Source organism: Hypanus sabinus, chromosome 2 (assembly GCF_030144855.1).
Source record: "Hypanus sabinus isolate sHypSab1 chromosome 2, sHypSab1.hap1, whole genome shotgun sequence".
Classification (NCBI taxonomy): domain Eukaryota; kingdom Metazoa; phylum Chordata; class Chondrichthyes; order Myliobatiformes; family Dasyatidae; genus Hypanus; species Hypanus sabinus.
In genome coordinates this window covers 191,598,940-191,615,387 of record NC_082707.1, presented here as the reverse complement: position 1 = coordinate 191,615,387, position 16,448 = coordinate 191,598,940, and the positions used below count along the sequence as shown (strand labels likewise).

The 16,448-nt window shown below is 38.4% G+C and overlaps 1 protein-coding gene across 2 annotated transcripts in view; it reads right to left on the bottom strand.

Moving 5' to 3' along the window:
* Positions 1 to 371: 371 nt before the first annotated feature.
* lin52 (lin-52 DREAM MuvB core complex component) overlaps positions 372 to 16,448 on the bottom strand; it is a 77,836-nt gene continuing 61,759 nt past the window's right edge. For both annotated transcript variants that reach the window (XR_009510520.1, XM_059961945.1), the window contains one exon: positions 372 to 3,741. Coding sequence is in view for 1 of the 2 variants with exons in the window: in XM_059961945.1 (XP_059817928.1) it covers positions 3,686 to 3,741 (56 nt within the window). In the remaining variant the exon portion in view is untranslated. The remainder of the gene's footprint in view (positions 3,742 to 16,448) is intronic.

The following is a 16,448-nucleotide window of genomic DNA, read 5'->3' as shown; positions in this document are numbered from 1 at the left end:
AATAACAAATATTTAAGTCACTCAGTTATTTTTTCTCTCTCCTGTCTGTCATTTACCCGTTCTTCGTAAACTCTATCTTGACTAATAGAGTTTCCATCCAATTGATAGCTTTTGATTCTCATTAACATATTCAAATCAGATTCACCTAAACAGTTTTTGAGCTTGTTTTTAAGTTAATTTATTAAGCTAAAACCTTGCTCACAGTCCACACTAGACGCAAGAAAGGTTCCCCCAATGTCCATCAAGGTCGCAAAACTGTTCATTTTGAAGTACAAATGCCACCATTTGAGCAAAGTTTGAAATCAGTCTGGATTTAATTTTTTCTTGCACAGAAAATTTGAAATCATTAAACTGTCTAACTATTGCAGTATTTTCAGCTAAAAACATCATGATATTTTAGACATATGGCATTAACTTGTTCATCGCCAAATGTGAAGTCACAATCTGCAATTGCGGAGAAATCAAAAGCTGACCATTCTTGTACTTCATCTTCAGGCAACTTTTCTCCTAAATGAACACAAGGACTATTTATAAAAATGAACAGCGAACTTGTATCTACTGTGATGTTTTCGGTGCAGCAGTTTCTACTATTTTGTTAAGCCATTCAACTTTAAACAAATTTGCAGCTCTTTTGCGCTTCACGCCCTTCGCTTCTTTTGAATTCAACATAGTGAATCAATTTTTTTTTCCAATGAAAACTTAGTAAGCTACCTACAGGATTTGAAACAGATCTTTGTAAACTTTACGATAGGAACACTGTCCGCCAAAGATGGCTGCCGTGATGGAGCTGTACAAACCAGAACAGGAAAGGTGAGGTGATATAAATTAGTGACGTGCATTGTGGTATTTGAAAAACCGACTAACTAGTTAACAGTAACATTCAACTAAAAGATTATTTTCAATAATTATTAATTACTACATTATTTTAGGTAACTAACCTTTTGTGCACACATTAATTTCCTTTGTGCGCTGGTTGAAAAACGTGTGTACGCGCACAGCTTAGAGGGAACATAGGTGGTGACTAACAGGGATTTGAATGAAATGAGTGATAATCTATCTGAAGAAGGTGTAAACAGAGGAAGATGCTTGAAAACCGAAGTAGAAAAAGAAAAAGCAATGCCAAAGCCATCCAATACAAAAATCTTAAAAATGCAAAACTCTGCAGATATTGGAAATCTAAAATGAAAGCTGAAAATACTCAGCATGTTAGGCACCATCTGTAGAGAGAGAAAAGCATCTCAATTCTCCGCAGATGGTGTTACTTCAAAGATTCTACATTTTAAATTCAGATTGCCAGCATCCGCGACTGTCTACTTCCCAATAGCTCAAGAACATTTAACATTTGACACCATTCATTCTTAATTTCACAAACAGCAAAATTACACTCACAAACATAATTAATGTGTATTTTTCTTTTAGTCATCTTTTCTCCACTAGATTCACCCTAATTGGTCATTGCTATTTCCTTGTTATTTTTCTTTATCCACTTCTTTCATTTGACAGGTGAAACAAATCAAATTTTCAAACAATGAACAGCATAAACATGGAGCAATCTGAAGGACAATGGAAATCCAGTTAAAGTCGTTCAGGACAAGATGCACACTACAGCATTTTTTGGATTATATTTACAATGACAATTAATAAATAATTTGCTCCAAAACATTCCTTTTACAACACTCTCCCTCATTTTAATCTCCACCCTTATTTCTCCCCATAAAGGCAGAAAATCATTTAAAAAACACCTCCCAGAAGTCAATCTCATTTGCCCACATGGACATAGTAAACTATTTATTAGAAAATGCAATAGTGGTTGATTTTCAATTAAATATTTATTTCCAAGGGCTGCATTCAAATGATTGAGAAGATTTTTTAAAAGTAATTCACATTTATTAATTCAAAAATAAAATGTATCATAGAAGTATTTGACTAATTAGTGCACAAGACTGCTGAAGAAAATAAGTCCTGTTTCACACGTCTAAAAAAAACTAAACCCAAGCATAAAACTTAAACAGCAATAGTCCAGATACATCTACATAAGTAAAAATCCATTGAAGAGAGGCCTCAAAGATACATGTGACTGAGACTTGGGAGCCAATCCTTTTACAAATAAAACTGTAAGGCCTAATCTGTTTGGGATGCCTCCAAACTGCTTCAGTGGTCAAGTTTCCAGCTATATCCGTCGTCAGTCTATTCCTATCATCTCGCCCTGATCCTTATTCCAAAACATTGGACTTCAGCTCAATAAGGCTACAAATACATTCTTAGAGGATGGCTTTCACCTTATCATGTGTTTATTAGACTGGGCTGAACAATATCTTGCAGAGCAACACATCAGACTGGATATGAAAATTTGGAGTCCTTCCACTCCCCAAGATTTCTAATGACATCTGTCCCAGATGTGTAAGGTTACCATAAAGTACATCAAGAGCTTAGCTTTATGTTCTTTACCTCAAATATAAAATATTCAATCAAAATTTGGTTTAAAATATATTTTTTTTAATATAACCCTGTCCCAAAAATTCACCTACAATCTTAGCAGCCTACTTTAAATAAACCTTCAAGTTGATCACAGAACATTACAGACTAAGTCCTCCCGGAGGAAGGGTCAGCAAAACAAAGTAAGTTTTTTTTTCTTTCAAAGTTAATCAGGCAATAATTAAATGTGTCAATTTTAATGTGATACTAAAGAATAAAAAGCAGACAGAAAGTGAAATTTACTTCCCTGGAAAATTCATTTAAATCAGAATTTCTTACCTGTTGTACTCTTTCCAATTTTTTTCATATGGCCTTTCTCTGGATCAAAAAGATCCAGAAACAATTTTAATTGCTCGGTTTTGTCAATGGGCATGTTATTTATATACCTTATCTTGTTTCCTCCTTCTAATTTTTTTTTGGTTTGCCAGCCCAGTCTTTTATAGCATGATGGTGGAAAATGTACTTTAATGTAACATGAGAATTTCCAACTAAACCTTCTTGCTGTTTTACTTTGAAGAGTACCAGTTCAGTACAGAGTCAACTAAATTTTTTATAGATCCTATCACAATATATGGATTAAAAAACACTGCAAGGCAGCAAAATAATAAAAACAAGATGATCTCTCAAATTATCAGAAATGCTGAATGCTCGACAGACCTCATCTGAAACCTAGAAGATTGTTACGTCTTTTGAAATGCACTGTCTTGCATTAATCTACATGGTATTCAGAAGTGAGAATTGTGGTAGCAGTTTAATTGCATACCCAGGCACTGTATATTTTTGTAATTTGTTACCCCGTCAGAAGTAATACTATTTTGTAAAGATGGACATGTGCTGTTAAGAATCACATGTCTTTAACTAAAGTGCTATCATTCTGCATAACCTCACCGCTGCTGCAGGAGAACAGTAGATTATGGAAAATATATCTAGATTAGTACACCACAATAATAACTTTGTTATTTAACATGCATGTGATAAACCAAACTCTGTCCCTTTGACACTAATTGTGATCTCTGTTTGCCTTTAAAAACAATTTGCCTTGCAGGCTAAAAGATGAGTTCTTCACAAAATGTGGTCTTGTGTTGCACTATTATATAGGCAGTTTGAACAGATGCCACGTGAAGGCATTTGTAGATCTGAAGCAGACAGTGACTGTCTCTGAACAAGTGCTGAGTCTTCTTGCAGAAGCAAGCTGTTTGCAGTTATACAGCTACTTCTTGGGCCGTTCCAAGATGTTTAAGAACTTTCCTCTTGTCATTTCTCGTGCTGGAAAACAAAATATGGTAGAATATAATAACACATGGACTGATTTGTGTAAAAACATCTTGCCTTGCCCACAATGGGTAAATTTGGAATGTAAATCTGTACAAGTCTTTTCATTGTTTTCAATTTTAGGATTTTTACTTACTTTTTATCTAAATTGAATAAACAAATAACTAATCCTATAGTCAAACATACATTGCGAATTTGGTTTCAATTTCGTAAATTTTTTGGCTTGAATAAGTTCATCTTATCAAGCCCTATAATATTTAACTTTCTTTTTTGGCCCTCTTTTATGGATCAAGCCTTTGTTTTATGTAAAACAAAAGGTATAACATGTTTTCGTGATCTATTTTTAGCTGATAGCTTTACGTCCTTTGAACAGCTATCTAATAAATATAATTTACCTAAAACTAATTTTTTTTAGATATTTGCAAGTTAGAAATTTTTTGAATAATGAGTTACAGTCTTTTCCGAAACTATGTCCATTGGACATTGCGAAAAGAATTTTAGCTCTGAATCCTTGTCAGAAGGGTTTAGTAGCTGTCATTTATAATACGATCATGAAAATACAGCCTGAAGTATCAGAAAAAATTAAGAAGGAATGGGAAAAAGAACTTCATTATCTTATACCCACTGAGCAATGGGAGAAAATTTTACAATTAGTCAATTCATTTTCTATTTGTGCTAAACCTGCCCTAATACAATCTAAGGTTGTATATAGAGCTCATATGTCTAAGGATAAACTTGCTAGATTTTATTCTTATGTTAATCCAACCTGTGACAGATGTCATTCTGATGTTGCTTCATTGATCCATATGTTTTGGTCTTGCCCTTGTTTGCAAAATTACTGGAAAGATATTTTCAGTATTATTTCAACAGTTCTGAATATCAATTTCCAACCGCATCCTATTACTGCAATTTTCGGTTTACCAATGGCGGATAATAGTCGTTTATCCCCCTCATCTCGACGAATGATTGCATTTGCTACATTAATGGCTAGAAGATCTATTTTATTGAATTGGAAAGAAATTAATCCTCCAACTATATTTCAGTGGTTTTCTCAAACTATCTCTTGTTTGAGCTTAAAAAAAATTAGAAGTGTTGTCTTTGATCCTTCAGTTAAATTTGAAGAAACTTGGAGACCATTTATTCAACATTTTCATGAGTTAAATTGTCTTTTCCTAAACCTCACTTTTATTATCCTTAATTATTTGAATGGAGGTTCGGAGTTATTGGCACTACTGTATATATTTGACATTATGCAATGGCCCATGTTGGTTAGTGTTTTTTATTTCTTTTCTTCATAGATACTATGAGTTTGGGAGGTTATTATATATTCATTATCATATATTTGAATGTCTATTTAAACTATTAACTATGTACTCTCAAACTCTCTGTATTCATGTTTCATTCATGTTTGCTTAAAAATTAATAAAGATTTAAAAATAAAAACATCTTGCCTGTCAGTCATCTTAAAAGACAATGTGGTTGGTTGGTGGTTATGGCAAGAAATTAAAGAATATACATTATTATCTGTGAAATTGAACTGCATAAATCTGCTGACCTGCTAGGTACTTCATGAGGAAGTTGGCTACATCCTCACAAACCTATCCAATACAAAGAGCCTGGCAGGAGGGACCTGATCAAAAAAGTTTCATCTTTACAGTAAAGAATTCTTCATCACATTCTATTCTAAATAGAACAAAAGATCTAGCAACCCAGAACAATAATACAGGAGTTATTCAGGGGAATGTTCTTGGCCTATGTATTTTTAGCTATTCTTTCCAGAAGTCAAGATACATACTATTCTTTGAAAATCTTACAGTGCTTGACATATTTCAAACACCTCTACAGGAAGACTCAAATAAGATTTTGTTCAAGCCAGAGATTTTGACCACTCCACTAAGAAAAAAGTCCAATCTTCTTCCGATCAGCAGTAAAACTACCACTGCCATGCCCCCCCGACATCAATGTGTTGTAGGTGATGAGCAACAAGCAGCTTAATTTCAGAGTAAAACTGTAGATATTCTGCAATGAATAGATTATCAATTCCATTTCTCAAACTTTTTTCTACAGGACTCATCTGCACCATAATAGTGTTCTGACCATTTGTGTGGGAAGATGAAAGATCTATATCATTTACCTGTGCTACACTTTTTCAGTAACTTTTACATTTTACTTTATTGTTTTAGTCTAGCTCAATGCATGGTGTAATGATTTGACCTGTATAATTACAGATCAGAGGGATCTTTGGGTCCACATCCATAGATCCCTCAAAGTTGCTGCACAAGTTGATTGGGTGGTTAAGAAGGTGCATGGTGTGTTGGCCTTCATTAGTCAGAGGACTGAGTTCAAGAGCCACGAGGTAATGTTGCAGCTCTACAAAACACTGGTTGGACCCTACTTGAAATATGTTCAGCTCTGGTCTCCCCATTATACAAAGGATGTACAATTTTTAGAGAGGGTGCAGAGGAGATTTATTAGGATGCTGCCTGGACTGGAGAGTATGTCTTATGAGGATAGCTTGAGCGAGATAGGGCTTTCTTCTTTCAAGCAAAGAAGGATGAAAGGTGACTTGACAGAGGTATACAAGATGATAAGAAGCATAGATCAAGTGGATAGCCGAGACTTTTTCCTAGGGCAGAAATGGCTAATACCAGGGGATATAATTTTAAGGAGATTGGAGGAAAGATTTTTTTTATATACACAAAGTTGAATGGTGGTGGTAGAGGTAAATATATTAGGAGCATTTTATTGCCTCTTAGATAGACAAATTAATAAGAGTAAACTGAAGAGCTACATAGGAAGGAAGGGTTAGGCAGATCTTAGAGTAGATGATGGGCTGTCGGGACTTAGTGACCTTCCTTTTAAACCGTGCCATGGACTGCTCTTTATCAGATTGTGGTATTGCTTTGCACTGTTGAAACTATGTGGTATAATTATGTGGACTTTGTCAGTCTTTTATCAATTATGGTATTGTCTGCACTGTTGAAACTATATGTAATCTATGTGGTTTTGTGTAGGTCTTGTAGCTTTAGGTTTGTTTGATGGGTTTGTAGTTCCTTTCCGGGGAACGTGCTAAGACGGTAGCACGATATCGATACGCAGCAGCCTCTCTGGACTCTGGATTGGGGATTACCAAAAGTTATGTGGTTTTTCTTGTGTGGTCTGTTTTGTGCTTTTTCGTGATATCATTCCGGAGATCGTTGTCTCATTTTTTAACTGCATTGTAATTGTGGTTTATAAATGACAATAAACTGAATCTGAATCTGAGGTTAAAAGATCAGCACAAGATTGTGGGCCGAAGGCCCGTACTGTGCTGTAGTGTTCTATGTTCTAAATGATAGAGATTTCTGTATTGCTGAACAATGTGGGTGGACAATGTGGGTATCTATGTTTCTACATACTTGTGATAAATGAGTTGAAACAGTATACAAGACAAGTTTTCTACTATATCTTGGTACATGTGACAATAATAAACCAATACCAAAGCAAAGATTCGCTTCTTTCTTGTTGACTCCTTAGTGCCCTGCTGATGCCCACAATGACACAGCATGGCTGTAGTTTCTGCTACGTGTGTGGTTATTTTACCAGCGTCTTTTTGAGTCTCAATGAATGACAGGGGTGCACGTTAGCTAGCAAGTCTACACCCCAAAAAAGCTTAATCTTCCAAAATATTGCAATGTCAAGAGTCACAATCCTGAAATTCTTCTAGACATCACCAGCACTCAGAGGAATGAGTGGCAAATAATAAAGAGGAATCCTTGCAGCTACTGTCAATTTTGGGAGAAGTATCATCTGTATTGCTAGAATTCTCCCTAAATTAATTCAGAAAATCAAAGGGCTAATTTTCAAATGCAAAACACTCACTAATTTCTCCCTCCATGTTTTGAAATGAAATCAAAATTGCTTTGTTCATAAATCTGCAAACATAAATTTGGACTTTCTAACACTGGAACTTCTTGCATTCAGACTGACAGCAAAGTAGGATTAGTGTCTGAACTCTCAGAGTGAACTTCCTGGTTAACGTGAACTCTCAAGGGGAGCAGAGTGGCTGAAAAATGGTGTCAAAATATCCTTTTCACCACTAAATTGAATGAACTGCTAGGAGTGAAGACACAAAGTAAACAATATTGCAGCACACAGATCATTTCGATCTTCATATCTCTATCAATTCTTTGAAGGAGCTATCCAAATATTAGCATATCAGTCACAGAACATTATAATGCCACTACATCACATCTGCTGCTTCACATTTTCAGTGATCTAGTTCGATCCTGACCTGTGGTGCTGCTTGTGTGGAGTTTGCAGATTGCAACAGTGGGCTTTTTCTCATGTTCCGAAGAAATGTGGGTTGGTCATTTAATTGTCCTTTGTAAATTGCCCCGAGGATAGGTGTGTGGTATAATCTGGAGAGAGTTAATGAGAAGATGGACGACTAAAATAAGATTAGTGTGAATGGTTACTTAATGGCTGACATGGATTCAGTGGGCTGAAGAGCCTGTCTGTGCTGTATGACTATGAAAATACCGGAGGTAATCTGTTCCTTTCCTGTTTGAACCCAACACATGAACTCTTCCCTTCAACCACCCAAAAAGGGCATCCCATTGCTCTTTACTACATCTTGCAATCACCTGAGTCATCCAAAATGTTCTCCTAAGGGGTTGTCTATTGGTGGGTCCTCAAGCAGAGAGGTGTTGATCCAGGATCCACATGTTCTGGTGCAGTATTCACACAAGTAAGTGGTGGCTGTGGTTAGTGGGTGGGACTTTTGGTTGTTCTGTCTCCCTTTTTGCAGCTACTGTTTGTTCTCTGCAGCACAGTGGAGGTCACTCTCATGTAACATAGCTCCCTCTTGAACAAATTTCTTCCAGGTGTATCTATTGAGTACAATGTCTTCCTAGTTTTTAAGAGGTAATGTTTAATTTCTTCAGGATGATTTTGAATTTATGTTTAAAGCACTTCCATTGCCCACCAGGGGCTCACTGACCTTCCTTCAACTGGGATTAAAAGATCTACTGGGGCAGAGGTGTTGACATGACCTATCCATTGGAGTTGGTGTTACTTTATCATGGTGGAGATGCTGTTTATGTTGGCTTCCTCCAGAATGCTGTTGTTAGTGCATCTGTCCTTCTAGCTGATCCTCAAAATCTTTCAAAAGGTTCTTTGGTGATACTATGCAAGGGCTTTCAGATGTCTACTGTAGGTGGTGTATGGTTCAATTCCATTCAGAGGAAGGACAACTGCTCTAAAGACCATTGCACTACTCAGGAGGTGGTTGATCTGGGTCGTTATCTGCTTTTGAGGAGAGAATGCTGCCAAGGTAGGGAAAGTAGTCCACATTTTCAAGGGCAATATCAACTTTTATGGAGAACTGGATAAATGGCTGGTTGGGTGTTGGGTGATATAGTACCTATGTTTTGTTTATATTCAAAGAAGACACTACGTTTTATATGCATTGGCAAGGACATTCAGGATACACTGGAGTTCTTCTTCACAGCGTGGTGCAAAGACATTGTCATCTGTATACTGAAGCTCCATGACAGTGGTGGTGCTGACTTTGTTCTTGGCCTTGAACCAGTTGAGGTTGAAAAGCCTGCTGTCCATTCTATACACAGTTGGGATTCCCTGTGTCATGGCCAATGAGGTGAAGGATGGAAGCAATAAAAATGCCAAATGGGGTGGGCACAATGATACAACCCCATTTGACCCATGTTGATAGTGAAGGGTTCTGATTTAGTGCCAATATTACTGAGCACTATGGCTGACATGCCATCAGGCAGTAACCTCAGTATTCATAAGTACTTGTCAGGGCATGAACCCAACCTGTGAACTCTTCCCGTAACCCACCCAAAAAAGTAATCTCTGCTCTTTTACCAACCACTCAATGCCATGGCTCTTTGGTAACCTTGAACTACAGTATTTCACTTAGTTCATTGGGATTTTCATCATGTTCAGAAATATCTAACACAGAACAATATCCCAAAGAATAAAAAAAGGAAAATTATTTTAGAAACATAGAAAACCTACAACACAATACAGACCGTTCAGCCCACAATGCTGTGCCAAACATGTACTTACTTTAGAAATTACCTAGGGTTACCCATAGCCCTCTATTTTTCCAAGTTCCATGTACCTATCCAGGAGTCTCTTAAAAGACCCTATCGTATCCACCTCCACCACCATTGCTGGCAGTCCATTCCACACTTACCACTCTTTGCATTAAAAAAAACTTACCCCTGACATCTCCTCTGTACCTACTTCCAAGCACCTTAAACCTGTGCACTCTCATGATAGCCATTTCAGCCCTGGGAAAAAGCCTCTGACTATCCACACGATCAACACCTCTCATCATCTTATACACCTGTATCATGTCACCTCTCATCCTCCATCGCTCCAAGGAGAAAAGGCCAAGTTCACTCAGCCTTTTCTTGTAAGGCATGCTCCCCAATCCAAGCAATATCCTTGTAAATCTCCCCTGCTCTTTCTATAGTTTCCATATCCTTCCTGTAGTGAGGTGACCAGAACTGAGCACAGTACTCCAATTGGGTTCTGACCAAGGACCTATACAGCTGTAACATTACCTCTCAGCTCTTAAACTCAATCCCACGGTTGATGAAGGCAAATACACCATACACCTTCTTAATCATAGAGTCAACCTGCACAGCTGCTTTGAGCATCCTATGGACTCGGATCCAAGATCCCTCTGATCTTCCATGCTGCCAAGAGTCTTGCCATTAATACTATATTCTGCCATCATATTTGACCTACCAAAATGAACCACCTCACACCTTTCTGGGTTGAACTCTATCTTCCACCTCTCAGCCCAGTTTTACATCCTATCAATGTCCTACCTCTGACAGCCATCCACACTATCCACAACACCCCCAACCTTTGTGTCATCAGCAAACTTACTAACTAATCCTTCCACTTCCTCATCCAGGTCATTAATAAAAATCACAAAGAGAAGGGGTCCTGGAACAGATCCCTGAGGCACACCACTGGTGACAGACTTAGTCACATCCTCAAAAACTGATTTTATTTTCTCTAGAGATACAGCAAATTAACAGGCTCTTCCAGCCCAATGGACCCATGCCAACAAATTACACCAATGTGACCAATTAACCTACTAACTCACTAACCCGTATGTCTTTGGATTGTGGGAGGAAACCAGACCACATGGGGGAAAACCCATGCAGTTCCAGGAGAGAATGTACAAACACCTTACAGTAGTGGTCACCAACCTTTTGAAGCCCTAGATCTTCTACCTCGGCCTTAGTGAAAGGCAAGATCGACCCCAGATCGATTAGTTACACACAAGCACACTGGGGCAGAAAAAGACCGGAAGTAAAACACCGCAACCCGGAAGTAGAAATAATGTATGAACACCAAGGGTACCCACCCTATTTTGCACCGCAGACCACTTTAATATTGCCAATATTCTTGCAGACTGGCCGATGGGGGGGGGGGGGCGGTGTTAAACACGACGGGCATACAGCAATACTCAAAGCAGGTTCTTTATGTCCAGTCTATTCCGCAAATTAGTTTTCACAGCTCTCAGCACTTAGTTTCTGTCCCGCTTGCTCACGTTTTTTCATCTGAGAAAACTCAACTGGTTTGTCTTTAAGTGCAGTGTGCTTGGACTCAAGGTACCGAAGCAGTTTTGAGTGCTTCATTGCCTCATAAGACAGCTTCCGGGCCCGAACTCCAGCTTCCCACCCGCCCACCACCAGACACCTTGGCCAAGTGCGGTTGGTCGTGAATGGGGTGAGAGGACAAGGTCAGGGCCGGAGGTCCCCTTGCCGGGGCTATGGCTGTCGCAGTCTAGAGAGAACGACCAACAAAGCGAGGAGTGCGACAGGACGCGTGCCCCCACCCCGCAGGATCTATCGGCCGACAGAAGTTTGCTTCAGTAGATTGCAGTGTGGTAGCTGCTCTGCTACTTACAAAACCCGAATTAGGTCTGCGAATATATTTGCACCGGGTTCCCCACGAACATTTGGTGTGCTAAACAGGTTTAGAGGCGGCGCCCATCTGTCCGCGCTCCGGGCCAGTAGCAACGGCACTTCCCGCTAGCTGCGCGAGGCCAACCAGTGATCCCTGGCACGAGGGTATCACGGCATTTAGGCGACTGATGACCTCGTGTGCATTCAAGTTCAATAGTGGGCGTGACAAGGAATGAGGAAAGGTGCAGCTGACTCATATCGTTTCCTCGCATCCTAGTGGTTGGGGGTCACTGAAGTACATTGTATAGTGCAGGGGAGCTACACACATGCGCACTGGGCAGAAGGAACGAAACTAAAACCCTGCAACCTGGAAACAAACTCTCAACAGTATTTCTGTATTTATTTATTTTTTCGGAATCTACTGGGAAAGTCTCAAAGATCGACCAGTCAATCGTGATCAACGGGTTGGCGACCACTACCTTACAGGAAATGAATCTGGATGGCTGATGCTATAAAGCTTTACACTAACCCCTATGCTTTCATACCACCACTAAAGCAAAACTTGGGGTTTTTAGTGTTTTTTTAATCTATGTAACACCTACAATTGGGAGTAGACCATGAAAAGGCTGGAATTGTGTTTCGTTTCACAGAACTGATATATATGTCACTTTCATAAGGAAGAGAATTAATCAAATGTCTTTCTTGAGAGAACATATTAATTCACCTAGAGATAGTAAAGTAAGTGATTTTATTGTGGCCTTACTATTTCTGAGTTCATACTTTAATTCTGTATGACCATTTGAGTCAAGGGGTTATTGACAGGCAGCTTTCAAGTCCCCAGCATGAAAATGAAAAGGTCAGCTTGTTTTCCAATCAGCTGTCAAGTGTTAGTCAATAACCAGATTCTTGCCACTGGCACCTGTCAGCAAACATGGAGGGCTCTGTGCTGTACCTGTCAATAACTGACAACATCAATTGCATTGGCGTGGAGTTTCCTCAGTGGTTGAACAGTTACAGTAGCCCTTCCAAACACTTTGATTCACAGCACACTGAAGTTTTCCAAAGCAAATGCATTAAAGAAATAAATAAAAATATGTGGGGCCAAAATGGAAATAAAAGTGTAGAATATAAACTCAGTGGTCACTTTATTAGATACCTCATGTCCATATAGAGGGGCCACTGAGCATGTTTGTGGTCTTCTGCCCATCCACTTCAAGGTTCAGTATGCTGTGCATTCAGAGATGCTCTTCTCGACACCACTGTTAAGAGTGGTTATTCAAGTTCCTGTCATCTAGAACCGGTCTGGCCTTTCCCCTGACCTCTCTCATTAACAAGGAGTTCTCACCCACAGAACTGCCACTCACTGGATGTTTTGCTTTTCGCACCATTCTCTGTAAACTCTAGAGAATGTTTGTGAAAATCCCAGGAATTTCATCAGTTTCTGAGATAATCCAACCACCGCATCCACAATCAAAGTCATTTAGATCACATTTCTTCCCCATTTTGCTGTTTGGTCTGAAAAACTGAATTTCTTGACCATGTTTACAAGGCTTTATGCATTGTGTTGCTGCCACATGACTGCCTAGTTAGATATTTGCATTAGGGTGTAGAGGTGCACCTAATGAATGTAGTGTTACTGTTACAGAGAAAGTGTAGTACAGATAGACAAATAAAGTACGAAGGCCATAATCAGTTAGATTAAGAGTAAGATCAATGGAGTTGTACACAGTATGGAGGGTAGTCGTAAGTTACAAGGTGATATCAATGTGATGGTGAAATGGATTGAGAAATCACAGGTGATGCATTTTGTGAGTACTAACAAGACAAAGGCATGAATGGCAAAGCCTTAGAGAGAATCAAGACACAAAGGGACTTTAGAGTACAAGTCTATAAATTCTTGAATTTGGTAGAGCTGGTAGATAACACAGTTAGAAGGGCATATGGGATGCTGGCCTTCATTAGTTGGGGCAGTGAATATAAAGGTATGGAAGTCATGCTCCAAATTTATAAAACATTGGTCAGACTTCAACTGGAGTAATGATGTGATTCCAGTCACCAAGGTATAGGAAAGATGTGATTGCATTGCAGAGGATACAAAGGAGACTCACCAGGATGTTGCCTGGGATGGAGCAATATAGTAATGAGGAGAAACTGAAGAGACTAGATCAGTTTTCCAAAGAGCAGGGATAATAAATTGAGTAAAGACAGGGTACATTTTTGGAAAGTTTTCCTCTCATCTAAAACTAAAGGACAGAGATTTAGATGAAGGATAACAGATCATGAGCCATAATTCCTTTCACCCAGAGAATGGCAAGTACCTTGAACCCACCTCCACAGAATTACTGACAGCATTTAAGAGGTGTGTAATGAACATTTAGATCACCTAGGCATTGAAGGTTATAGACCAAGACCGTAAATGGGATTAATAAGAATTGGGTTGCCCTACAGAAGACAGCATGAACTTAATAAAGTGAATGGGATTTTTCTGTCAAGATGATTTGAGGCACAGATAAACATTTATTCCATACTATGTCTCTGATGGGCTTAAGTGAAACAATGAATAGATGACTGCAGCCTCTGTTTGTAACCTATTGCTTTTGGTGGGCTCTTGATTTTTTTTTTGCTCATCATATGAAAAATCAAAATCTATTACTTATTCGAGTTCTGCAACAGTCTCGTGTCTTTTGAACCGACCCTTTAATCTGTTCCAAAATGAAATCCCTAACTTCTAAGGCTTCTCATCCTGCAAATCCACTTGAACCCTTGACCTAAACAAGAGATTCCACAAATGCTAGAAATCCAGAGTTACACACCCAAACTGCTGAAGGAATTCAGCAGGTTAGGCAGAGTCTATGGAGAGGAATAAACAACCAATATTCGGGCTGAAATGTCAATTCATCAGGACAGGAAAGGAAGGTGGAGGAGGGGAAGGAGAACAAGGTGGTAGGTGATAGGTGAGGTGGAAAGTAGGTGGGTGGGTTGAAGTGAAAAGCTGGGAGATGTTCTTCTTGCTGTTCCATACTGCTTGCAAACAGCTGTTATTATTAAATCACTGATACAGTATTCTTTCCTAGTCCCACTATCTCTATTACTCTTCTCGTTCTGATGTGAAGTGCTTTGTGCATTTTATGTTATGGATGCCACAATAAATGTACAGTAGATTATATTAGACCAGACTGTCCTAATGTAGGAAAATATTTAATTGAAAAGTAGTGACTACTGCTACACATCATGAAGGACAAAGGCTGCCAATAAACAGTGTTATTATACAATGTGGCAACAACATTGATCACTGCATCGTTAGGTGGAACTAGACTACAAAAAAATAGCATAGACTTTTCTCAGCATCAATAATTTAGAAATTCCCCAGCGAGTCCTCCTCATTGGTGCTACAACTTTGACAGAAGCTTCAGATAAATGAATGAATTAGGTTTCTACTGACCTTCCAACAATATTACATCTGACTGGAATGCATGAACCTCAGAATGTCAACGTTTGTGATATGGAACAGAAGTAAAAAGATATCAGTTTATTTTAAATGGAGCTATCAAATATTAATCTCCATGAAGTATTACTTAATAGACATTGAGAAGATCCAGCAGCAAATGACATGACCATTGCTCTCTACATCTGTCTCCAAGAGTGTGACTGCAGCATCAATGTATTAAAGTTTAGTTTTGTGTGTGATTATATAAAATAAATCAAACTCTAATCTCTCTACTTGCCTAGATGAGTGAAGCTCCAACACTCAAGATCAACACTATTCAGGACAAAATATTTGAATGGCATCATATTAGCTACCATAAAAATTCATCCTTCCTTTTACTGTGCACCAGGTCTATAGTGTGCACTATCTAGATGTACTGCAATAAATTACCAAGTACCTTCCAGACCTCTAATCTCCACTACACAGAAGAGAGCAGAAGCGTAATTGTTTCTGCAGAAGATCCCTTTCACAAGTTCTTACACAGGAGGTAGAAGCTCACCACTATCTTCTTAAAGGCTATTAGATGTGACCACCATGTTAAACAACTTCTGCCAGTGAGCACATTGCAAAAATAAATAAATGTGAAAATATTAAAGATAGAATAGGACTTTTTGAAGGACAAAGTCATGTTTCCATTCAGCGCCATGACAGATTTACACAATGGTTAGAAAGTGCGAAGATTTTGCATTTGTATTAGTATGGTGGATAAAGATGCAACAATAGCCTGCAAAAGGGAAATAGAATAAATGCAAAAGGAAAAATGAAGATCGAAGAAAGAGTAGAAAACAAGAGATTAAACAAAAATAGAACATGATGTTAGAAAACAAAAAAGAATCGCAAGAAACAAACGATGGATCTGAAGGTGTAAACAGAGGCTGACAATTGCTACTATAATCGTTTGATTAAGGAATGTTCATGTAACAGAATATTATTCAGCAACTTCAAATGGATTTATGAAACAAAAACAAAAATTGCTGGAAACACTCAGCAGGATAAGTATCATCTACAGAAAGACAAAATTAATGTTTTAAGACCAAAATGTCTAATGAACAAGTTGTGTCAAGAGGCCAGTTGTGTCAAGTTGTGATTCTTTTTTGCTTTCTACCATCATGTTCTATTTTTGTTTAATCTCCTGTTTTCTACTCTTTCTTTGATCTTCATTTTTCCTTTTGCATTTATTCTATTTCCCCTTTGCAGGCTATTGTTGCATCTTTATCCACCATACTAATACAAATGCAAAATCTTTGCACTTTCTAACCATTGTGTAAATCTGTCAT